This window comes from Bos grunniens, chromosome 14 (genome assembly GCF_055505025.1).
Source record: "Bos grunniens cultivar Pamir isolate PY7600 chromosome 14, Bosgru_T2T1.0, whole genome shotgun sequence".
NCBI classification, from domain to species: Eukaryota; Metazoa; Chordata; class Mammalia; order Artiodactyla; family Bovidae; genus Bos; species Bos grunniens.
The window spans coordinates 67338981-67365556 of NC_141178.1; the positions used below are offsets into that span (position 1 = coordinate 67338981).

At 39.8% G+C, this 26576-nt stretch overlaps 1 protein-coding gene across 32 annotated transcripts in view; it reads left to right on the plus strand.

Moving 5' to 3' along the window:
- The window catches only part of NSMCE2 (NSE2 SUMO ligase component of SMC5/6 complex), a 236726-nt gene that overhangs the window by 25733 nt on the left and 184417 nt on the right, over positions 1-26576 (plus strand). For all 32 annotated transcript variants that reach the window (XR_015140963.1, XM_086337192.1, XM_086337190.1 and 29 more), the window contains one exon: positions 21282-21388. Coding sequence is in view for 31 of the 32 variants with exons in the window: in XM_086337192.1 (XP_086193318.1) it covers positions 21282-21388 (107 nt within the window). In the remaining variant the exon portion in view is untranslated. The remainder of the gene's footprint in view (positions 1-21281; positions 21389-26576) is intronic.

A 26576-nucleotide genomic window follows, 5' to 3' on the forward strand; every position in this document is an offset into this window, starting at 1 on the left:
AGGTAAATTCCTCTGTCATAATCCGCATTCCATCCCAGGATCCATCAGGTCCCTGATTGTTGCTGTGTTGTGGTTCACGTTGTTTTGTATACATGAAGGTTTTGTGAGTTAAATTTGTATGGGTTTTGACATTCCACTCTCTTTCTGAAAATGTGTACTATACTGAAGACATGTGTACTAGCAGCAGTGTTGGAAGTGTTATTCTGAGAGCAAGACGGTGAATGAGACCGTGGTTAGTTTTGTAGGTCGGCAGTCAGGGTTAATGAATCTTCTGTGGTCAGAGGTCAGGAAATAGTCCATGTATCAGGAGCCTTCAGTCATCACATGTTTGGAGGTGTTGGGGTTTAGAGGATTAGGTTTAGGGGTATTAGGATCAAATACAAGGTAAAGAGTTATGTTATATCACTCAATCAGGACATAGGTATTGGAACTTAGAAGTGACGGCAGATGAAATCTGCATAAAAGGACATAGGTGTATGCGTACACAGCCAACAGGAGCAACATGGCAGTAGCTGCAGTAAGTTCTGAAGTGGAAAAAACGCTTGGGGGTTGTAAGGACTTGAAGGGAAAGGTTCTGTCTCTTCGAAACCCCTACAGAAATGTTTCTCAAACTGCCGTCCTCAGCAGCCTGTCATAGAAACAACTGGGATGCTCATTTAAAATTGCAGAATTGGAGTTCTAGAAGCCAAGCCCAGGAATCTGTGTTTTAGAAAAGCAGCCCAAGTAGTTCTGATTGCTCCTGAAGTTTGAAAACCTCTGCCCCTTGTAGTGAGAGTGGGATGCCTTGAAGGAAGCAGCTGTACGCTTGTGTTTACTAAGTGAATCCCACATGGGCCTTTTGATCAGAAAGCTGGTTTTGCAAATAATATTAGAAAAATGCCTAATGCTTATTGAGTGTCCATTCCATGATGAGTGCTTTTAGTAGAGTAGCTCGTTTAGTTTCTGTGAAGAAGATACTATGATTATCCTCTTAAAGTTTAGAAAGTTTGAATAACTTTGACAAATAATTCTTTACTGGTAGGTTCAGTTCAAACCCAGGCATTCTACCCACAGAGCCCATGTTGTTAATTATGTTTGAAATCTTTGCTTTTGGGGGTTCATGCCATGCATCTTTATAGTTTTGGAGATAAATTAGCCCATCTAAGAAAGAAGAGACTGTTAAAGTTACACTGCTATTTTGGTGCTTCAACAACTAAAAGTTTACATATGTTCATATTTTATTGTTCATATTCAGCTCTCAAGGAAGCGGTGTTATAGTGATATTCCTGAACCCTGAGAAGAGGCATGTATCCTAAAACAATTTTTAAACTGTTAAAAGATACTTAAAATAATATGACAGTGTCCCATTAATGTAAAAGTATGGAGCATAAGAGTAAGATCACAGATGTATAGGCTTTTAGACCTGAAATGAACTTTAAGGTCATCAATTCCCTCTTACAACAAGGGAACTGAGTCCCAGAAGATTAAGTTGTTAACTCCAAGTCTCTGAGCTAATTACCAAGAGCCCCAGTTGTCCTGATTGAGTTCAAGACCATTTCTACTTTCATTCTGTTTCTTAAGTATCTTTATGAAACAGTTAAAAACATTGTAACTGGAATTGTTTTTAAAATCCATTCCATTTAGTTGAACCTGATTAAAAGTTACATAGATGTTCACTGGGGGAAGACAATTTAAGGCTGAAATGAGAAGCATATCTAGTAAATTTGGAAGGAACGTTGGATACATTTGCAAAAATAGACATTTGAGTAAATGACTAGGATACTTAAGCCAGAAAGTTTGTTTTAAAACAAAGGCTTTTGTGGAAGGTATTATTTATGCGATCTTATATTCAGTTCTGGTTTTCTAGCCTAATAAAGAGGCCTAAAATAATTCAAGAGTATAAAAATAGGAAAATAGCTGGCTGAGTTCTGCATTTGTTGAAAACATAGATTTGAAGTAATCCTTTTTTGTCTGAAAATTCTTTGAATTCAGAAAGTATCTCAGAGAAGAGCAACTTACCATTTTAACTGTAAAACATATATTAAACAGTACACCTCTGGGACTTCCCTGGTGGTCCAGTGGTTAAGACTCTGCGCCTCCACTGCCAGAGGTGTGGGTTCAATCCCTGTTCAGGGACCTAAGATCCTACATGCTGCTGTGTGCAGCCAAAAAGAGATTTATAAGAACAATGTCCCTCAAAGTTTATCGGACTTCAGAATGCCCTTTGTGTATAGTGTTAATGACTCAGTTGTGTCCGACACTTTGTGACCCTATGGACGGTAACCTGCCAGGCTGCTCTGTCCATGGAATTCTGCAGGCAAGAATACTGGAGTGGGTTGCCATGCCCTTCTCCAAGGGATCTTCATGACCCAGTGAAGCCACCTTCACCCCTGAGCCACCAGGGAAGCCTGAGGACTTGTTAAAATACAGATTGCTGGTCCCCACCTCAGCATTTCCAATTCAGCTAGTTATCTGGTGTCGGACCTGAGAGTTTGTGTTTCTAGCAAGTTTTCTGGGGAATTGCTGATGCTGCTTGTCAGACAACCACACTCTGAGAACACCGAATTCAAGAAAACGATTTATAATGAAAAGCAATCATACTCTGGTGAGGTAATTATAGACTAAAAGCTGGTTTCTTTGGTATCTGTTACATAAAAGATTTCTGTTGATTCATGTTTCCATACTTTACTAGTAAAACCATGATGACAGTGAGAGACATTAAAATGTTGTGAAGTCCCATCTGAGTCACTATGGTAAAATTAAATTATATTAAATGTGGTTTACATTATATGGTTAAATGTACTTTTTTGGTAATGTAGTTGTCTGAAAATTAGGAGTTCGTGTGTGGAGTACATTAAGGGAATATTTACCTTTATTTATTTTGGGGTACACTGGGTCTTCGTTGCTTTGCTCGGGCTTTCTCTCGTTGCAGAGAGTGGGGACTTCTCATTGTGGTGGCTTCTCTTGTGGAGCACGGGCTCTAGGCACGTGGGCTCTCAGTACTTGTTACTCTCAGGCCTTTCAGCAAGAGGACTCAATAGTTGTGGCGCATGGGCTTAGTTGCTCTAAGGAAGCCCAAGATGTGGGATCTTCCTGGACCAGAGATCAAACCCCTGTGTCCTCTGCATTGGCAGGTGTATTCTTAGCCACTGTGCCATCAACAGTGTTTTAATTTGCATTTCCTGGATGACCAATACTGTCAAGTACCTTTTTATGTGCTTTTTTTTGGCATGCATCTCTCATGAAAGTGAAAGTTGCTTAGTCATGTCCAACTCTTTGCAACCCCATGGACAATTCAGTCCATGGAATTATCCCAACCAGAATACTGGAGTGGGTAGTCTTTCCCTTCTCCAGGGGATCTTCCCAATCCAGGGATCGAACCTAGGTCTTCTGCATTGCAAGTAGATTCTTGACCAGCTGAGCCACAAGGGAAGCCCAAGAATACTGGAGTGGGTAGCCTATTGCCTCTCCAGCGGATCTTCCCGACCTAGGAATTGAACTGGGGTCTCCTGCATTACAGGCAGATACTTTACTAACTGAGCTATTAGGGATGTCCTACCTCTCCTGAAGTGTCTATTCAAATATTGTTTCCAGTTGTTTGGGGCTGTTTTTGTTTGTTTTGAGAGTTCTTTTTGTATTCTGAGTACAGTTCTCTATCAGATATATGATTGTGAATATCTTCTCCCTATCTGCACTCCTAACAGTATTTCAGGGGCAGAAGTTGTTCATTTTGATGACTCCAACTTATCCATTTGTTCCTTTATGGATTGTGCTTTTGGTTTTGTATCCAAGAAATCTTTGTCTAACCCAAGTTCACAAAAATTTTCTAATTTTTTCTAGAAGGTTTATGGTTTTATGTTTTACATTTAAGTCTGCAATCCATTCTGATTAAATTTTTGTGTATGGTGCAATGTAGGAGGTATAGATCAAAAACAAAGATTATTGTTTTTTTCTTTTTGCATATGATAGATCGTTGTCCCAGCATCACTTGTTGAAATGACTATCCTTTCTCCATTTCTCTTTGCTTTTTTGTCAGATCAGTTGTGCATATATGTTGTGTGTTGTTAACTTCTTGACTCTATTTTGTTCTTTTGGCCTGTCTTTATCCCAATACCATGCAACCCAGATTACAAAGGATTTATTACAAGTCTTGAAGTTGGCTAGTGTCAGTCTTCCATCTTTGTCATTTTCACAGTTCTTTCAGCTGTTCTAGGTCCTTTGTATTTCCACATGAATTTTAGAATCAGTCTGTCAGTTTCTACAAAAGGTCATTTCAGTGCAGTCACTCAGTCGTGTCTGACTCGTGTCGTGTGACCCCATGGACTGCAGTGTGCCAGGCCTCCCTGTCCATCACCAACTCCCAGAGCATGCTCGAACTCATGTCCATCAAGTCGGTGATATCATCCAACCATCTCATCCTCTGTCTTCCCCTTCTCCTCCTGTCTTCAATCTTTCCCAGCATCAGGGTCTTTTCCAGTGAGTCAGTTCTTCGCATCAGGTGGCCAAAGTATTGGAGTTTCAGCTTCATCATCAGTCCTTCCAATGAATTTTCAGGACTGATTTCCTTGAGGATGAACTGATTGGATCTCCTTGCAGTCCAAGGGACTCTCAAGAGTCTTCTCCAACACCACAGTTCAAAGCATTAGTTCTTTGGCACTCAGCTTTCTTTACAGTCCAACTCTCACATCCATACATGGCTACTGGAAAAACCATAGCTTTGACTAGATGGACCTTTGTCAGGAAAGTAATATCTCTGCTTTTGAATATGCTATCTAGGTTGGTCATAGCTTCCTTCCAATGAGCAAGCGTCTTTTAATTTCATGGCTGCATTCACCATCTGCACTGATTTTGGAGCCCAAGAAAATAAAGTCTGTCACTGTTTCCACTGTTTCCCCATCTATTTGCCATGGGACCGGATGCCAGGATCTTAGTTTTTTGAATGTTGAGTTTTAAACCAGCTTTTTCACAATCTTCTTTAACTTTCATCAAGAGGCTCTTCAGTTCCTCTTCGCTTTCTGCCATAAGGGTGGTGTAATCTGCGTATCTGAGGTTATTGATATTTCTCCCAGCAATCTTGATTCCAGCTTGTGCTTCATCCAGCCCAGCATTTTGCATGATGTACTCTGCATATAAGTTAGATAAGCCGGGTGACAACATACAGCCTTGATGTACTTCTTTCCTGATTTGGAACCAGTCCGTTGTTCCATGTTCAGTTCTAAATGTTGCTTCTTGACCTGCATACAGATTTCTTAGGAGGCAGGTCAGGTGGTCTGGTGTTCCCACCTCTTTCAGAATTTTCCACAGTTTGTCGTGATCCACACAGTCAAAGGCTTTGGTATAGTCAATAAAGCAGAAATAGATGTTTTGGGGGGACTCTCTTGCTTTTTCTATGATCAATGGATGTTGGCCATTTGATCTCTGTTTCCTCTGCCTTTTCTAAATCCAGTTTGAACATCTGGAAGTTCTCACTTCACATACTGTTGAAGCCTTGCTTGGAGAATTTTGAGCATTACTTTGCTGGTGTGTGAGATGAGTGCAATTGTGAGGTAGTTTGAGCATTCTTTGGCATTGCCTTTGGGATTGGAATGAAAACTGACCTTTTCCCCATCTATTTTCCCCATCTATTTGCCATGAGGTGATGGGACCAGATGCCGGGATCTTAGTTTTTTTGATTGTTGAGTTTTAAACCAGCTTTTTCACAATCTTCTTTAACTTTCATCAAGAGGCTCTTCAGTTTCTCTTCGCTTTCTGCCATTAGGGTGGTGTAATCTGCATATCTGAGGTTATTGATACAGATTTTCCAGTATTATTTTCCAGTCCTTGGCCACTGCTGAGTTTTCCAAATTTGCTGGCATACTGAGTTCAGCATTTTCACAGCATCATCTTTTAGGACTTGAAATAGCTCAACTGGAATTCCATCACCTCCACTAGCTTTGTTCATAATGATGCTTCCTAAGGCACTCTTGACTTTGGACTCCAGGATGTCTGGCGCTAGGTGAGTGATCACACCATTGTGCTTATCTGGTTCATTAAGCTCTTTTTTGTATAGTTCTATAGTTTTATATACAAATGAGCAAGGGAAAGGCTAACAGAGTTTTGGCAAGAGATTGCACTGGTCATAGCAAACACCCTCTTCCAATGACATAAGAGAAGATTCTGCATATGGACATCACCAGATGGTCAACACTGAAATTAGATTGATTATATTTTTTGCGGCCAAAGATGGAAAAGCTTTATACAGTCAGGAAAAACAAGACTGGGAGCTGACTGTGGCTCAGATCATGAACCTCCTTATTGCCAAATTCAGACTTGAATTGAAGAAAGTAGGGAAAACCACTAGACTATTCAGGTATGACTTAAATCCATTATGATTATACAGTGGAAGTGACAAATAGATTCAAGGGTTAGATCCGATAGACAGAGTACCTGAAGAGCTGTGGACGGAGGTTTGTGACATTGTTTAGGAGGCCATCCCCAAGAAAAAGAAATGCAAAAAGGCAAAAATGGTTGTCTGAGGAGGCCTTACAAATAGCTGAGAAAAGAAGACGAAAGAGAAAAAGAAAGATATACTCATCTGAATGCAGAGTTCCAAAGAATAGCAAGGAGCGATAAGAAAGCCTTCCTCAGTGATCAATGCAAAGAAATAGATGAAAACAATAGAATGGGAAAGACAGAGATCTCTTCATGAAAATTAGAGATACCAAGGGGACATTTCATGCAAAGATGGGCGCAATAAAGGACAGAAATGATATGAACCTAACAGAATCAGAAGATATTAAGAAAAGGTGGCAAGAATACACAGAAGAACTGTACAACATCTATAAAAAGTCTGCTGAAAATTTTTGTTTGCTTGTTTTGATTGGTATTGTGTGCCCTGCAGCCCGGAAACTCCCTCATGATAGTAAGATGGGCCATTATGGGACCTTATGTGTTTCCAGTCACTGTCCTTCCTTCCTTCTTGCATATGTCTGTTGTCTTGCAAACAGCTTTTCATTTATTTTCACTTTGAATTTTTTGGGTGTCTTAAGCAGAATAATAAATGTGGTTCCCATGATTCTACCTTGGCCAGAAGTGCAAATACTATGGTAGGCTTTTGATAAATAAGAGTAACGTCTCTTGAGAAGGAGAATTGATAACAACATAGAAGGAGGATTAGAGCAGAAAAGATATTGGAAAGGGACTTCATTAAGGAAGCAAACTGCTAATATAAGAAAGAAACAGGAAAGATTGAAATTAAGGCAGCTGGAATTGGGAAGGAGATAATAGTTAAGCAGGCAGAGCTGATAGAACTCGGTAACTAGTTCAATGTGTGTGTGTTAGTCGCTCAATTGTGTGCAACTCTTTGTGACCCCGCAGACTGGAGCCCACTAGGCTCCTCTGTCCGTGGAATTCTCCAGGCAAGAATACAAGAGTGGGTTGCCATTCCCTTCTCCAGGGGATCTTCCTGACCCAGGGATCAACCTGGGGTCTCTTGCATTGCAGGCAGATTCTTTACCAGCTGAGCCACCAGGGAAGCCCAATATGGAAGTTCAGTATGGAGGATGCTAAAGGGAGAAGTCAAGATGACTCCAGGGGTTAGGTCTTGTATAATGTTTATTTCTGTTGCGGTGCAGAGACCGGGTGCCTGTGTGTGGGATGTGATTGATTGGGCCCTCCCATTTTATAAATACTACTGCAGTGTTCTAGAACCAGTTAGTTACTCATTTAATATTAATAGTTCTTTATTTCTTACTTTGCAGTTCACTGCTGTCATCCAGAAGCTGATATATTAGGGTGATAATTCCTATTACAGAAGTAGTCTACTTCATCCAGCAGAGTTCTCTAAGACACTTCTAGTCAGTTTAAGTGTTTATAGATGATTCTTTCTTTGATAAAGAGGCCTTTAAAGAAGGCAAGACAGAGACAGTATTCAGAGTCACTACTGATTTAAGTCAGGTAAAGTGAAGTGAAATAAAAGAAATCTTAGAAATGATGAGATAAGTAGTGAGAAAAATAGGAATCATGGTATAAAAATCTCAGAGACATCTTTTCAAGATCTTGCATTATTCGGAGTTACAGACATAAGGAAAAATGCTGATTAGCTGGTACAGTTATTAAAATGTGTATGGTAAGTTATGATAGACTTATTTTTTGGAGCTGTCAGTGATTGAAGTTTAACAGATTGATTTGCCCTTGTTTTATGAAATCAAATATATTTTATTTTCTGAAAGTAATTAGCATAGAATTTATCCTCCAACAGATAGGATTATGGAATATAGTTGTTCTCTCCTTCTGTAATGGTGGCCCTTCCACTCTTGAAGAAATGTTTCTCAGAAGAAAATACTTCTCATTTAGACCAACACTTGATAGGTAAATGAGAGAGAATATAGTTCCTGTCTTCATAGGTCTTATGATCTAATAACTTCTTATCTCCTCAAACTTACATTTATAGTTTTTGTGAACTTAATTTTTGTTTAATTAAAGTGTTCCTTAATTAACTTTCTATTTTAAAGTAGGCTGACCCCATTCGTATATTTTTTCTTGGTTTAAATTTATTTGAAGTGAGTATGGCGATAGGCTGGTCTAAGGTAGTTGCTGTTCATTAGTAGCCATCTCATTTTATGAACTTACTAGATGTTTTTGTTCTTGATCATTCTAGTTTTTCTCCACTCCTCCTTCCTCTGTGGATTTTTTGTGGTTTTTTTTTTTTGGACTAGAGTGACTGCTCTGGTACGGTAGAGATGGTTTCTAATCTAATGTGCATAGATCTTAGGAAGACATTAGACAAAGTCTTATGACATGGAAATAGGTTATGCCCAAAGGTTGATGATTATTGAGGTAGTTAGGAAAATAGACTCTGTTACTTAACCCTGATTTGAGTCTTCTCTTTGCAGTTTGTTATTTGTATGATGTTGGCTTAAGGTTCTTTACCTCTCTTGAGCTCTTTTTTTTTTTTTTTTTTTAAGTTTTTTCCTTCCATCAAAAGAGGAATGACAGTGTCTTCTACACAGTTATTGCAAGGGTTGAATGAAATGAGGCATGTAAGTTGCTTAGCATAATGTCTGACATACACAGTGCTCAATAAATGTTAGCTATTATTTCATTTAACTTCTTGAAAAAATACTAAGAAAGAGGGTTTGGATTTATGGATCATAGAAGATAGGGGAGGCTACCTGTTAGATGGCATTTTAAAATTCAGAAAGACCTCCACCTCCTGAATGAAATAGAATGCCAGATTTCAGAAACATGAAATCTGACAATCTTAAATTTTGAATATTAGATTGAAAAATTCAGTGGTACTAATGTAGGAAGGGAGAGGTCTACTTTAATAGCAGTTCCTGTTGAGGTTTTGTTTTGTTTTTTTTAACAAAGTCAACCCAGGATCAAAGTGGTACACATGGAATAATAGTATTATCATAGTCTTAATTTGTTAACGTGTCATTGTAATTACTGTTTTTTTTTTTTTTTTTAATTTTTATTCTGGAGTCCATCTTTTAAAAAGGAACATGGGTACATGAAGGCAGGAACTTGGGGCTCAATTATTTATTCTGATGAAGCAAAGACTTGCAGAGTGGGAGATACTGAGCAGCCACCTTCAGTAGTCCTTCCTGTCTTTGAAGGACTGTAATCTGGGAGAGTAGACTCTGTGTGGCCCCAGCAGGTGGCTCTTCTGCAGCTCTGGAGTTGAGGACCAGGATTCAAGTTCTACATCTAACACTGAGGCATGACTTCAGTGGCATCACTTAACCTCTCTGAACCTCAATTTCCTCAACCATATAAAACAGAGAGTAAAATCACTCCATAAGGAGGTTATGAGGTGTCAATGAGTTAATGTGTGTGAAAGAGCAATTCAGATTTATGGTTGTCATTGCCTCGAATTGTTCTAGAAGGCGCTGAATCAGCTCTCTCTTTGGAATGATTCTAATAATTAGAGCCATTCGATGGAGAAACAAGCTTTCACCTAATGCCAAGGCCACATCGTCATATGAGGGCTTTTTAGAAACTTCCGTGTAGAATGGAAATTTGTAAGAATCCTTTGAGCAGATATAGGGTGGTTACCTTGTTGATTGCTCTCTCCAGGGCACCCAACACCGCGCCAGGCACATGGTCTGTGTTTGGTAGGTGTTTGTTCGCTGAGTGAATGGAAATTTCCCCCTGACATTCACATGTGTTCTTTGTTTAGCATCACTCTTTCCTTGTATTTAATGTTCATGTTCTTCTCCCAGATGTTCTTGTTTACCTTTACATATTTTAAAATGGATATTTTGATAGTAAACTGAAGCAGCCACTCATAGTTCTTTCTGTTCAGGCACATTTACCGAAGACTAGGGCAGAGAGAAAATATTGATGTAATTGTCAGTGTGAGGCATTGTGAGAGCTGTTTTTCTACAAGTTTGGCCATTTAATAAAATTTCTTATTTCTCTACTTCTGTAAGTGTTTTCCGTAAGTATCTGTTTCTGTAAGTATATATAGACACTTTTAAGAGAGGACGACTTATACATCCTCTCTTAAGAATCCGCAACCTTATGCATAAAATATTTCCATGGGATTAAATTCCCAAGAACCTCATAATAATGGTTGCCTCTGAGGAGGGAATTTGGAGGTTTGGAGACACCACGTTACTGTACTGGTTGAATTTTTCAACCATATGTTTAGTTAATTTCTTAACTATATACTTTATTGCTTTGAAAAAGTGAAATGACCCAGAGAGAGAGAAAGAGAGAGAGTCGCTCAGTCATGTCTGACTCTTTGCGACCCCATGGACTGTAGCCTACCAGGCTCCTCCGTCCCTGGGGTCTTTCAGGCAAGGGTACTGGAGTGGGTTGCCATTTCCTTTTCCAGGGGATCTTCCTGACCCAGGGATCAAACCCAGGTCTCCCTCATTGCGGGCAGACACTTTACCATCTGAGCCACCAGGGAAGCCAGGAGATAACCCAGTGATACATAATTCAGTAGATACTAGGCCATTTGAATAAGCTTTTCAGAGAATTTCTGCTTATATCTGTTTGCTGAGTTTTTCATGGGACAGTTTGTCTTTTTCTTGCTACATTGTATTAAAAAACAATTTTTTTTTTTTCAAATAGATACTGGTTTAAGTGAAATAGAAGATTTCACTTGGGGAATATTGTAAAATACACAAAAGTTAACTGTAAAGTAACCTTCCTTTATTTAGAGTCCACTATGTTTAAGACATCCTGTGGGTGCTTTACCTACATTTTTTCAGTGTTCAACATGAGGTCTAAGCCCCACTCCCTTTTTTGTCTTTGCTGCCATAAATTCATGCAAGAGCTTTGATGTTGAACCAGAAGTCAAAGCCAGGCTTTGTTCTTTAAGCCTCCCGAGCCTTCTTCAGCCCCCACACTATTATCTAAAACTTGGGCACAGCCAAGGACTTGAAAACCAGCGAGAAATGGCAGTCGCTGAAACTATGTTGGCTGGGATGCTGCTGTAAATATTACATACTGCCTTGAGTTCACTGTTTCTTTCCAGTCTGCTGGGGATTAGATAGGAACAAATGGACAGGAAGGGTATAGGAAAAGGATCTCAACCATGTAAAAGACAGACTTGACCTTGAAGATTCAATTCAGTTCAGTTCAGTCACTCAGTCGTGTCCGACTCTTTGTGACCCCATGAATTGCAGCACGCCAGGCCTCCCTGTCCATCACCAACTCCCGGAGTTCACTCAACTCACGTCCATCGTATCAGTGATGCCATCCAGCCATCTCATCCTCTGTCGTCCCCTTTTCCTCCTGCCTGCAATCCCTCCCAGCATCAGAGTCTTTTCCAATGAGTCAACTCTTCGCATGAGGTGGCCAAAGTACTGGAGTTTCAGCTTTAGCATCATTCCTTCCAAAGAACACCCAGGGCTGGTCTCCTTTAGAATGGACTGGTTGGATCTCCTTGCAGTCCAAGGGACTCTCAAGAGTCTTCTCCAACACCACAGTTCAAAAGCATCAATTCTTCGGCACTCAGCTTTCTTCACAGTCCAACTCTCACATCCATACATGACCACTGGAAAAACCATAGCCTTGACTAGACGGACCTTTGTTGGCAAAGTAATGTCTCTGCTTTTCAATATGCTATCTAGGTTGGTCATAACTTTCCTTCCAAGGAGTAAGCGTCTTTTAATTTCATGGCTGCAATCACCATCTGCAGTGATTTTGGAGCCCCCCAAAATAAAGTCTGACACTGTTTCCACTGTTTCCCCATCTATTTCCCATGAAGTGATGGGACCAGATGCCATAATCTTTGTTTTCTGAATGTTGAGCTTTAAGCCAACTTTTTCACTCTCCTCTTTCACTTTGATCAAGAGGCTTTTTAGTTCCTCTTCACTTTCTGCCATAAGGGTGGTGTCATCTGCATATCTGATTCAAGGACCTTATAATAGCTAGCCAAAAGAGGTCTGTGGATATGTTTTAAAATGATAGATGCCCATAGCCTGGGATTCATAGGGCTTTTGTTGACTGGTAAAGATTAAGATTGTATCCAGAGATTGAGTTCTAAATTTTATTCTCCATAGAATTTACTTCAAGCAATATTTTGAGTTATACCTTTATCATGGTGGTTTATATATACTAACTACACATCCTAAGGAATATTTATCTATATAATGAAAGGTGGTTGCCATTGCTTTGGGGTAGAATTATTTAAGTCAGTCTCTCTTTGACTTTCTCTCACTCTTAGAAGAAGGTAATGTTTAGGAGAATTTCTTAGACCAGAGAACCGATTTTTCATTATTCCATGACTTTTACATGAAGTGTGTTTTACTTATTTGTGTGTAGTAGTTCAGACACTATTGCACATGCCTTCCATGCTCTTAGTCAGACCTGAGGTCAGATCCTAACTCTACTGTTTATTAACTGTGTGACTTGGGACAAATGACTTAGCCTGAGTGAGCATCAGTTTCCTTGTCTTGAAATGATATTTACCAAGACCGCATTTACTCTGTTGTGACAGAGGATGAGGAATGTGTTCAAAGTGCCTGGCATGTGGTCAGTGGTCAGTGAAGAGTTAATCTATGTCTTCTCTGTTCGTTCTCGGGGTTTTGTGTGACCATTTAAACGCTATGGAGGTGGAGAGGACCGAGGGCATTTGTTTAGCCTCTATACAAACCGGTGAACACCTGATGTACACTAACGCTTCCAGACACAAGTCACATTTACCCCCTTACCTGTTAAGCCTTTCCTGCCTCACATGAGCAGTGTTAGCCATTCCTTCCGAGTGCATCCACCTCTGCCTGGCTTGTAGTAAGTGCTTAATAAGCATTTGCTAGGTGAGTGAGTTTTCTGGACAGTAGTGTGTGAGTGGGTGAGTGGGTGGGTGTGTGGGGATGGGGGATTGTTGATAAAGCTTCTCATAGCACGTTGTAGTCTTGTGGGTTTATATTAGTGCTTTGGTCTCACATTATCCAAACAGCTGAGAGAGTTGAAGCAGTGAACTTCACTGGATACTGTTCAGTTCTAAAGGCAAAGTGCTTTCAGCATTTAGACTAACTACATTTGTAGTGTAGTTGCCCATTCTGTAATTATTATAATGATAGATAATATTTTGTGAGTGCATACTGTGGGCCAGGCCCTGTGCTAATCAGTTTAGCTACATTTTCCCACGTAGTCCTCACATTAGCTTTATGAGTTATGTGCTATTATTGTACCCATTAGACAGAAGAGGAAACTGAGACTCAGCGTTACGTGCCAAAGACTACACAGCTAGCAAGCAACATAACCTGGATTTGAATGTCAAGTGACTCCAGAACTGTCTCTTTGAGTTACTGTATTATACAGCTTCCCTCTTCTGTATTACTATGATAAGAAAATTGTATAGATGGGTATAGATGATTGTAGAGGTCAGTATTTCACAAAGATTTCCCCAGTATTTCCTAAGCTTGTGAAAGAAGCAGTTGCTTACCGGTTGGTGTCATATACTGTTATACTCTTCACTATAATTTCTGGTGGGAAGCAGTTATGTAATGTGCATTCCGTTTTAATTTTACCACGGGAATATCTGTGAGGAGGAATAATGGTGAATAAAGTACAGTGCAGTGAGAAGTAACCAGGTTTCTATTAAATATTGCTCAAGCAGTGAGTAAGTCATTAAATTCGACTTTTGATGAATATATAATGATTGCTTAATACTAGGCTGCCAGGAAAAACACACACACACACCCACTCATAGAGGTAGGTGTGTGTGTCATATATTACTATGTTGCTGGAGATAGTTGAAGCTGTATTTTAAAAGAGGAAGGGGCTTTTTTTTTTTTTTCCCACAGAGGGAGGAAGAGGCAGTCTGGTTTATACTGTCGTTTATTTGAGTTTATTCAAAAAGAAGATATTTCTTGCTTACAAAATAATGGAAGAACCAATTTTAATTTGAAGAGATTAGGAAATATTTATTCCCTATTTCCTGTTTCAGAAAGTAAAATCTCCCTACTGTATGTGCCACCTGTTCTAGGAAATTTAAAACAGAAACCAGGCTATTCTCTGCCTCCTTTCCTTCCTTCCTCCTCGCCAAATGGACGCATGTACTTTATGGCACTGAATGTTGATCAGATCGTTCTGAGTGTGTGCTTCATGTTGAACTGGAGTCAGCAACCCCCGTAAAACACTGAATGGCTGCTTTGTCTTGGTATTTTACTAATAAAATGCATGGCGTTGAATTTTATTCAACTCTGTATAATTGGTCTTGTTGCTATTCAGACATGCCTATACATGACTTGGTAGAATAGAAAACCACCTGATTCTGCAGTATTTGTTTGTTTAGGACAAAACTTCAGCAAACAACTTGAGCATGGGCAAAAGTGCTGTTGAATCATGGGCAGAACGTTGGAAGGGATAAGTAGGTGAAATTTGTCTTGAGGGTGTGCCTCCCAAAAACACCCGCGCCCCCCACACACATGTGTCCCTGTTGTAAAGGTAAAGGGGTCTTATGGACCAAGAAGGCATTAAGCATTTGGTCCTGTTCTGGAGACTAGGGAGGATTCTGGAAGAGGACCCTGGGGCTGGAATCATAGAAGAGATATCTGGTGGTGTGGGGAGGTGGCCTAGAGATGAGCTGGGATGGATGTGCTAGGGGAGGGAGGAGGGCAGGAGTCGCTTTTTCGTGTCTGTTTCACTGAAGGCACTTCTACTGAAGACTTGAAGGATAATGAGGAAACTTATTTGACTCTGGGTGCTGTGTGCTATCAGACTTTTTCCAGCTGTGCTTCCCAAACCTTGGGGCTAGGCCTCTGGGAAGAGAAGTTAACTTCTCTCCAGTGCGTTCCTTAGGCTGCTGCTGAGGACGGCTGTGGCTTGGGAGGGGCATTGTTTAGAGTAATTGATCACGAAGCTGCATCTCTTAGTGGCATCACTTCACCTTCCATTCTTGCTGAACTGGTTGCTGGTGTAGAAGGAAAGCTTGACCGGTCTGTTGACCATGCCCATCTGGACTTGGGGAAGCCAAGAGAGAGAATCTTCTCTATCCCTGTTTTTTCACCAGTGGCCAAGAAAGTGGTATTATATGGAGGAATAAGGTGGGAATAGACACCAGACAATCCTGGAACTCACCCTGGATAAACTCTCATGAGTCCATATTGTGCCACATCAAGCATTACCATATTGTTAAAGGCTTGCAACCTACATTGTTTAGCTACAGAGGACCTGGAATTTGTCTCACCTGAGTCTGCTGACATCTGTAAAAATAGCCAGTCCGTCTCCTCCCTTCCTGTCCTCCCTGACACCTCTCTCTTCTCCCTCATTTTGCCCCAGTCTTTCACTTTTGAGACAACCCTCATTGATTGCTAGTTTTCATACATTATTTTGCTTTCATACTTGGTTGCTGTCTTGGTCATCATCTTCTTCTCATTGAAATTTCATGAATTTTAAGTTGAATTTGATTGCAATACTACATCACCCATTTCTGCTTAATGTACTTTATGTAACATGTAACTTCAGTGTCTTATCCAACACTTCAAGAGAGAATAGTATGGTTATAATATTGCTGTTAGTGCATTCTGACATTGGGTAACAGGTGACGTGTCTAATGATTAGCGCAGCTGCCGAGATTGCATAATTACAGGTTTGTGTGACTTTAGGGGAATCATATACAGGGCACCTGCCTCCATTCAGATAAACATTAGATAAATACCAGAGCACTTCAGCCTAAAAAGAAGCCCTCCTTCAGCAATTGTCACTATTTTTCTAGGGTTTGCCAATGAACAGGAAAATGAAACAGAAGCTGTCTTTAAAGAATGGGCTTCATTCTATGGTCCTTCCTGGTCTACAAATACTTGGTCAGTTCTTCGAGTTCTATTAGCAGTTCATAGTACTTATTAGCAGTCCATAGTGTTTGGGATGCTAAGCTGGATCACTGGGTATGAACAAGGCGGATTTGCAGGAGGCCAGCCACTGTACTGGCGTACTTACAGGAGCAGTTATAATTATCTGTGCCCTCTGGACTTAATTTGCAGGGGCAGGGTTAGGGGGACATATTTCAGCCAGTTCTTGAAGTAATTTCTTGGAGCAGCTTCTTAGTTGGTGTGCCAGACGTGTTACACGGGACTCACCAAGTCTCCAGGAGACCTCCCCACCTATTTATTAACTTGTAAATGAATGTTCAAGTGTATTGCTTAGGTTCACTTGATTAACACAAGCAAGAGTTGATTTTAATACATTGATGCTCTTTCAGTGGCACATCTAAGAAATCCTAGACTCCCAGACCCCTGCTTGGCTAGGGAGGACAGTGGCAAGAGTACTGGAATGGGTTGTGATTTCCTTCTGTAGGGGATCTTCCCAACCCAGGGATCGACATTGCAGTCAGACACTTTACTGTCTGAGCCACCAGGGAATCCCCGTCAAAGGCTTGGAGTAGAAATAGTTTTGACCCTGGGCTCCACTCAGAAGTATGTCTGCATGTGAAGCCTTCCCAGGCTCTTCCCTCCCCTGAAACAGTTCTCTGCTGCTGCCCTGGCGTGGCTGCTGCTTCCTGCTCTGTTGTCGCTGGTGCTCTTGGCTTGGTTCTGGTGGACTTAGCAGCTGCTGGAAGAGCTGACTTACTCTCTGAGCATTCAGGGGTGACTTGGTTGCTTTTATAAAGCCTCTCCAATTAGCCTTGCTGATGGGAAAGATCACTCTTCACCAGTGTTAAAACTTCGTAAGGGGAAGATCATTTTCTCTTTGTTACTGATTTCCTCTTCCAAGGAATTTGGGAAAGCTTTTCCCCACCAGGCCCAGTCACATTTGAATGACCTTGGCCAGTGTCCTCCTTGGAACAGGCCACCCAGAGCTGAGATGAAGCTAGCTGGAGGCCATGACTTTTTCTCCAGTCACCCGCCCCCAGGATTTATTCCCTAGATATTCATGGAGAGGTTAGAGGCGCTTGGTCCTTCTCGTGTTGAAGCATCTTTTAGCACAGGGAGGCTAGTGTACATACGTTGCAGCTGGAAGGCCTGCGTGCCGAGGCCTGACTGCCGCTCACCACCATGTGTCCTTGAGTGAGTTATTACTTCAACTGCATGGTGCTCCAGTTTTCTCATATAAAGTAGAGATAAAACTACCTTTCTCTTAATGTTGCTGTGAGGTTTAATATAAACACAGTGTGCTGAGTGCATCTTGGCTCATAATATAAGTGCTTACTAATTATTAGCTACAGCTATTATTATTACATATATTTTTATCATTGCAGTTACTTTCCAGGCTTGCAGAGGTGTGGTACAGTAATATTTTCCTCTCCGAGCTATGTCATTCAGTGAATTTTAACATCATTTTTGTAATGCCCCTGCTCCCCACCCTGCTTTGGGGCCAGCCTTTTTCCTATGGAAAAATCACAATGAAAATAGAATAGGCAAATACATTTATTACGTATTTTTACATTTGAATTCAATTGAATATCAGGTCAGGACAATTTTTAGTTTGGCAAAAGTTTAATTTTCAAATTTATATATGATGGTTGTATAAGAATATTGTTATATTTCTTTGTTGGTTCCCAAGAACACTAAGGCATTGTTCGTACCCTCAAATGGATTAAAATCTGTTTGGAAAAATGAGACAATTTGATATAGGAAAACAAGATTGCTTTTGGTTCAAAGTGCCCAAGTGTCAAGTATAGATAAATACAGTCGTAAGATAAATTAAACAAGATCCTTCTAGGCTGGTAGAGTTTAAAAGTTGGCAGGGCTTGAGCTCAGCCCTTGAAGGGTGGTTTGGATTTGGTTGGTGTGGGTTTTTACGAAGGGCTGTCCCTGTAAGAGTGGGAGAATTTGGATAGCGGAATTATATACCGTGGAGTAAAGGATCAAGGGACCTCTAGCTACTCAGCCCCTCTGCCCCTCTCCATTCCCCAGCCACTTTTTGGTCAACAGCCCACTCCCTGTCATGTGCTTATCCCTCTTTTCCTCCTGAGTTCTTCCGGACTTTATTTAGCCTTTTACATAAAACACTATGCTCTTTCCCCACCCCAGTTCCTTGTAGAACAAGACACATTCCGTATACCTTTCTTTGCCTGGTATTTCTGAAGCCTGAACACAAATAAAAAAGAGGTTATTATTGTAATAATGAGGGAAATGGTGGTTAACAGCTGCCTGATATGGATGTTTCTCATGGCCTCCCCTCCAGATGCCGTTGTGGGAGTCTCTTCTAGTTCTTATCTACTGTCTCTGGTCTCTCCAAGCCCTTTTCTCCAGCAGGTCAAAACATTGACTTGGGGCTGAGGTTATCTGACTGAGCATCACTTCCAGCTGTGGTGTGGCTCTCAGTTCTTTTCAGGAGTAGTTTCCTCCTCTCTTCCCGTGCTTTCTCTTTGTTGCCTTGGGCTGCACTATTCATCACTTAGGTTCTTTAGCTTGTCCCAGCATTCTTGCGCCTTAGTGGAGGCTGTGTGTGCCCAGTTGGCCTCCTTAGATGCTTCCCCTAGGCTTCATGCCATCAAATCCTGGCCTAGCCATCATTGCTTAGGTTCACCTTTGCAGGGAAGGTCTCCTTCACCTTATATTTTAAATTGTTATCTAATTCAAGTCTTACTATTATCCATGGGCCCTTGATGATAAGAGCATCATCCTGCTTACTTTGCAAACTTGAATGTCAAAAGCACATTTCTAAGTGCTTTCAAAAATTAACTCAATTCCAGAGGAGGGTTGCCAACGTTATGTCAATTCCTGCTGCTTTAAGCCCCTGATAGATTTTTATTTCTTATATTTGCCCCTGATACATCCTTTAGAAAGGATGTCTTTCTACTTAGGTTGAAGTTTCCATTAATTATTGAATTTTTTTAGAAAGCAGTTTATGCTGTTAGTCTTTGCTCAGGTTACCAGCTTTACCCACTTTTTTCAGTGGTCCCAAAATAAGAATCCATTACACATAAAATACACTGATTTCTTTAAGAAAACAAACAAAAAAACCTGCACCATTATTTCCTTTAATTAGATAAAACTTGTGTGAAACCAGGGGCCTACTTCTCCCTTTCTAAAAAGATTTTCTTTTTTTATATTTTTCATTATTTTAAATGAGAAAAAACTAAAAAAAAAATTTAAAAACTAAAAAAACCTAAATTATAGGTCAATTCTAAACTCCTAACCAATTTGCTGAAATGTAAATATATACAGTAAAATACTTAGTAAGTCACAACCCATCATCATTAGGATATAGATTGTTTAAAATTCTCTTTCTGATCATCAAGCAGTTAATATGATTTTTAACAAACAGTTGCTATATTATGGCAATAGAGACACGTTGGTACCAGCAACAACTAAGCAACATGTCTCTTTCATTGATGTTTGGACATTTTTGAATAGTCTTACTATTTTATTTGGTATATGACTTGAGACCTTTCTCTTATACCATTTTGTTTAAAATTTGTATTTAATTTTGTGAATGTAAATACAATTTTTTATTATGTAAACCCTGCTCCTTCCCACTCCTCAAAAAGAAAAACAAAAAACTTATGTAGAGGTATGTATATATTTTGTGAAGTCTGGGTGTTACAAGCCAAGAGATACTCTACTAAAAACATGTTAGCCCAGGAGATATTTTAAGGAATGTGTTTATTATTGACTACTGTAAAACTAAAGCATAATTTAGAAGTCTAGGAAATAATTTCTTAAAAGCCAAATGTAAGTGGGTTTTACATTATTTTATAACTTTGAGCTAGACAGTTGTATTGTTCTTCAGGGGAGACAAGGAATACTGACATTCGTCTGAGTTAGGGTATTTGAATGAAGAGTCTTTGTGTGCATCTCCAAATGTGATTTAAGGACACCAGTTTTGGAAATGGCAACCCACTCCAGTACTCTTGCCTGGAAAATCCCACGGACAGAGGAGCGTAGTAGGCTACAGTCCATGGGGTCGCAAAGAGTCAGACACAACTGAGCAACGTCACTTCACTTCACTTCAGGTTTTTAAATGCTAACGTTTTTTATTAATCTGTGTTCTCTATCTTCTCCTGATCTGTTAAATTGTGTGTCTAGAGCTTGGGGAAAATGTTTCTTTTAAGCGCTTTTAATATTATCTCACTTTTCTAGTCTACTAGTCACTTTTTGTAACCCTCTTGTTCCCTGAGGGTTTTTAATTTTTAAATACAGTCAGGACGGTTGTTTCCTGCTCTGACCGACACCTGAAACGTTTGGGGATCTGTTTCCGCTGTGGCTTGTTGTTGCAGTTTTTCAGAAACACATTTGTTCTTTCTTTCTCTCTGCCCTCTTTTCTGCTCAGTGGCCAAGGCCCACCTCCCTACAGCCTGGAGGAGCAGAGTGGGCTTATTACTCTAGTTCATCTTTATTCTGAGAAGTGGGGACCCTCAAGTTACTAGGGGAGTGTATGTAACTTTGGATCCTGCTTTCTGCTTCTGATTTGGCCCTGGTATTTCTTACTATCTTGTGACTTTTGTTTTTAAGGAGATCTCTTTTTTTTCTGTTTTACCCTATGATTTTAGTTGTCTTCAGTAGGAGGATTGGTCTGCATAACCCAGTCTACCATTACCAGAAGTGAAAAATCTTCCTTATTTGATCTTTAATGATACTGTGGGGTTCATGTGCAGACATATAACTGCACTGCTTTAATGGATGATGGAACTGAGGCTGAGAAAAGTGTAGTGGTTGATTTCAGACTGTCCAGGCAGGTGGCATAGCTGAGACTCGTGTGTCTGAGTCTACATTTCCACCTTTGAGCCTTTTTCTGTTGGCCATCTTCTTCAAATTTAGAATGAACCAGGTGTATATTGAAGACATTTTAAAAGATGTAATACTTTTGCAAAATCATTTACATAGATCATTGACTAATAATTATGTTGGTGTAGCTTTTCCCAGCTATGGCATTTTAAGTGAAAAACAATAATTTGTTTCCCTTTTATTTTTCAGCTGAAGTGAGTAGTGAATACAGTATGGATAAGGCAATGGTTGAATTTGCAATGATGGATCGGGAACTAAACCATTATTTAAAGGCTGTGCAATCTACAATAAACCATGTAAGTTTACACCACTCACCTGGTTATATTTGGTTACAAGTGACTGACTTAGAAATAGAAACACAAAATCAAAATTCTTCTCTAACCTTTAATAGTTTCTTATCCTTTCTGTGGTAACTATTAATCTCTTCTTAATCAGGAAGTTCATAGAATAGGAATCTTAATTATTTTCCTAAATAGGTCACCTAGATTTAATTAGGATATTACAGTTTAGATTTCCTTGCATTTTTTGGTCTCAGATTTTATTAGTCTAAGCCCCCTATGAATGTGAGTAGTTTTTTATAAAAAACTAAAAACTGCATAGAACTTGTTTTTATTGTTACATTTGTTTAAGCATACAATTTAGACCGGGTTTGGTTACTCATTCTCCAGCTGTAACTAATATGTAGCTATTGCAAAATTCATAGAATCAGATAATAGGGAAGAGTTTTAGAGAAAGTTTAAAAATAAAGCAGCTTGGCATTTCGTTTTTTCCAGAAGCCAAACTTTGTTGGCTCCGGCTATCACAGGAACAACACATAAAGCAGTTAAGGTGGGAACATAGCAACATCCTTTTCAGCAGTACTGTGTTGAGTAAGAAATGAGCAATATGATTGCAGTAATGTTTCTGAGAAGTGCTTTGTCCTCTGAGCAGTGGAAACTCCCCTTTGAACTGATTTCATATACCTGTGTAATAGGATGTCTTGTACTTCTGGTTTCTTTATTTGCTTTTTCTTACTTATATCTATGGGAAAATTCTAAAACTCAAATATTTTACAAGATTAGCTGCTATTCAGTGGAAGAGAAATTTTTGAATATGATCTAATGCTTAAGCCATATTTAAGTGAGTATTACATAGTTATGTTTCTGATTATATGCTGTTTTCTGAGTTTTTTCGTCTTTAAAATTTTGTTTTCTCCTTTTTTTCTTTTGATGGTTAATATTTACTAAGTGTAGCATTTGTGACTATCTTAAGAATGTCTGCTTATATCCAAGTAATACGCTCATTCAGTTCTGGTGTTTCTAACCATCATGACTGTCTTTGGCCTGTGAATATTTCTTCCATAGGAAGATATGAAAATGGTATCGTGTCTGGTCTTTGAAACTAATAGCAATGATTTTCAACTCCAGCTGACCTCTAGAACCAGCCAGTCAGTCCCTACCCTACACTAAAGAGACTCTGATTTCACCAGTCTGTCTGGAGCAGGATTGGGGCACCTGTATTTTTAAAACCCATTCTATTATGTATCCAAGGTTGACAGTCACTGCCTTAGAAGAACAAGGCTGTTTTTATAGAATAAAGTGTGAAGTGAAGTGACAGTCGCTCAGTCATGTCCGACTCTTTGTGACTCCATGGACTGTAGCCCGCCAGGCTCCTCTGTCCGTGGAATTCTCCAGGCCAGATACTAGAATGGGCAGCTGTTCCCTTCTGCAGGGGAGCTTCCCAACCCAGGGATCGAAACTAGGTCTCCTGCATTGCAGGCGAATTCTTCACTGACTGAGTCACCAGGGAAGCCCAAGAATAAAGTATATTTGCTACCAAAGATCAGAGTTAGACCTATGATATGGGCTGGTCCAGCATTGACCCTTACATTCTATGGAGGTTATTTGATAGGCTTTTCTGCTTTAACCTTGATGTTTTGCAAAGGAAACAGCACAGTGTACATTATAGATAAGAAAACAGATTTTGAAAGTTGAAGAACTTAATGTGGATTTTTTTCCTGTTGAACCTTAGGATTCACAGATACACATGATATTTTTATAGAAAGAACTGGACTTTCCTACTTTCAAAAAACTGAGTCACTCATAAAGGGAAAAAAAGGAAAAGCAACTCTCCCCTCAGGAGTTAACAGCATTTCTTTCATCTTGAGACTTCATTCCATTACCCCCACCCTACTAAACAAGAAAGATGGTGCTTGGAGTTTTATCCAGCTTTTCAGCCCTAACCTCACCCTGCACTATGGAGCAACTTGGATTCAGTGATTCTAATGCTTGTCAGGAAGGTCCCTGATCTTTCATAAGAGGAGAAAGCATGTTTAGTTGCAGTTTTTTCTTATGCAAAGTTGTGCTCACTGTATAAGCTTGATATGAGACCAAGAATAGCAAATCATAGTTTTGTAAGATTTCTAAGACCTAAAACCATATAGAGACATAGTGGGGATATGACCATTATTTTGAGGGAAATATTTTATCCTCTTTATATACTATTCACTCTTTACACAGTATGGAGTACTGTCCTACTGCCATTTTATTTCTTGTTTTGGTGAGGGATAAAGAATGAACAGCAGCTTGAAAGGGGTCAGAATGGTATAGTTCTTTAGGAATAGAAAGGGTCTGCTGCTGCTAAGTCGCTTCAGTCGTGTCTGACTCTGTGCGACCCCGTAGATGGCAGCCCACCAGGCTCCCCCGTCCCTGGGATTCTCCAGGCAAGAACACTGGAGTGAGTGGGTTGCCATTTCCTTCTCCAGCGCATGAAAGTGAAAAGTGAAAGTGAAGTCGCTCAGTCATATCAGACTCTCAGCGACCCCATGGACTGCAGCCCACCAGGGTCCTCCGTCCATAGGATTTTCCAGGCAAGAGTACTGGAGAGAAAGGGTCTAGGGATCAGAAACTGTTACAACTCTGGAGCTCCCACTTTCCAAGTTATGATCATGGGTCAAGAAACTTAACCTCTTGGAACCTCATGGTCTTCATCTATAAAAGTCTTAGCCTGCCTGTTTCATAAGATTATTGTGTTAATCAGATTAGATACTGTGTATCAAACACTTTGACATTCATAAAATTTGATAGAGGTAAAGATACTGTGTTATTACAAACGTGGATTTCCAAACACACTCCTGAGAAAGGTGGAACAGGATCTTTCTTAAAAACAAGTCCTTTGCTCACTTTATTTCAGGGCTTTGAATTAAAACTTTTATTGGCTTTAACCTGTCCTCCTTTGGAATCCAAGAATCATATAGGATTAGATTTTAGCTGATTGAGTTACAATATGAGGTGTTTATGATCTCTAAAACAAAGATATTGTTTTAAATCAAATTATTAAGAAAGAATGGACTTCCCTGGTAGCTCAGTGGTAAAGAATCCACTTGCCAATTTAGGAGATGCAAGTTTGATCCCTGGGTCGGGAAGATCCCCTGGAGAAGGAAATGGCAACCCACTGCGGTATTCTTGTCTGGAGAATTCCATGGACAGAGAAGCCTGGTGGGATACTGGGTCACAGAAGAGTTGGATACAACTTAGCGACTAAGCAACAACAACAATTAAGAAAGAATACAGATAATAGGAACCCCTATGAGTCCTGTTTCACTTCTCTGTCATAGACTTTTAGGAATTGCAGTACTGCCATTCCTATATCCTTTGCCAAGATTCTGGTCTACTCTCTGGTCTTTTCTGTTTAAAAAAATTTTTTTAATCATCAAAGAGCTTTGGAGTTTCTTATTTAAATGAAGATCTCTCATCTGCTCTCATCTTCACAGAATTCTGCAGGTTATAAACCTCTGAAAATGTTTTCTAAGTGTACTTTGGAACCTTAAAGGCGTGGCTCAATTTCCCAGCCATCGCTGGGAAGTCCCTTTGGCTTTTAACAAAGCACTCAGATCGCCTTTCTTTGTCCTTTGAGAAAATAGAGCTGCTATTTTCTACAATGCTTGAAGTTTTTATTTGGAATCAGTATTTATTTCAGTGTTCTGAAACTTAAAAAAAGAAAAGAAGTAAAGACGTTGTCCCAGCTGTTTTGTAGAGGGAATATTATGCAGTGAACACTAAAAAAAACAAAATTCACAGACAGGCTGTAAGTCGTTTATAAAAGCCTTCAGGGTAAATGGGTTATATACCTGTCACAGCTCTTTGAAACATGTTAAATCACAAACAATTCAGTAGGAACTCTATGGAGATTTTCAGTCATGAGACCACACATGTGATGAAAGTGTTTTGAAAGCTATAAAATGGCAAATAGATATACTATGATCCATTTACTTCTTTTATCACTGTGACTGCTAAGGAAAAACTTTTCTCGGTTTCATGTTGAGAACAGAGTGATGTTCTGAACATTAGCTTTTGATGACCTAATGTTCCCTTTCTTGATTTCTAAGCTTTTATTATTTGAGTATCTTGAAGGGCACCATTGGCTGGCTTTTTGTTCTCAAACGTTCACTGAACACGTTTTCTAAACACCTATATGCCAGATATTTCTTGGTGCTAGAATCTGGAGGTCAATCAGCAAAGCCCACATGACCTCACTTTCAGAATGTCTGAAGTCTAGAGAGGGAGACAAACATTTAACAAAGAGCAGTACAGTCATTATTTAATGATTGTTGTGCTGTGTACTGCAAAGGGAAAATAAAGTTTTTAAGGAGAGTTATTAACTCAGGGGGCATAATATCCTCTGGGCAGTAGGTTGGTGGTTAGGGGACTTCTTCCTGATAAAGTGATATTTAATCTAAGATGAAAGTCTGATGAGCTTCAACGTGGGGATCATGATGTATAACTTCCCCTGTCTATGTGACTTTTTGCATGAAATGGAAGCATCTTTTTTTTTTTTTTCCTTCTCCTTTATGTCAGAGTTTCAAAGTGCCTTGATCAATCCGAAGACTTAATTTGAGAAAATTGTCAGAGAAAGCCTGCTTTTATACACAGAAAGGTTAAAGTCTGTAGAGTAGCCGAGTAACCTACCTAAGGTTGGTCAAGGGTTCATTCATCTGCAGATGTGAGTGCCTGCCATGAGCCAGGAACTGCACTTATTAGTAAAGCCAGTTATGACAGTAGTTGATTTATTAATAAGAATAATTTCATTACTGATACTCTGCTTCTCAAGCCATTTTACTGGTCACCTGGATTATCCCTCTTGAAGTGAGACTCTTACCATGTATCGAAAAGTGAAAGTGAAAGTCACTCAGTCATGTCTGACTCTTTGCTATCTCAAGGACTATACAGTCCATGGAATTCTTCAGGCCAAAATACTGGAGTTTGTAGCCTTTTTCTTCTCCAGGGGTTCTTCCCAACCCAGGAATCGATCCCAGGTCTCCCGCATTGTAAGCGGATTTTTTACCAATTGAGTGACAAGGGAAGCCCAAGAGTACTGGACTGGGTAGCCTATCCCTTCTCCAGGGGAATCTTCCTGACCCAGGAATCGAACCAGGGTCTCCTGCATTGCAGGTGGTTTCTTTACCAACTGAGCTATCAGGGAAGCTGATTGCATGATCAGGAGGCC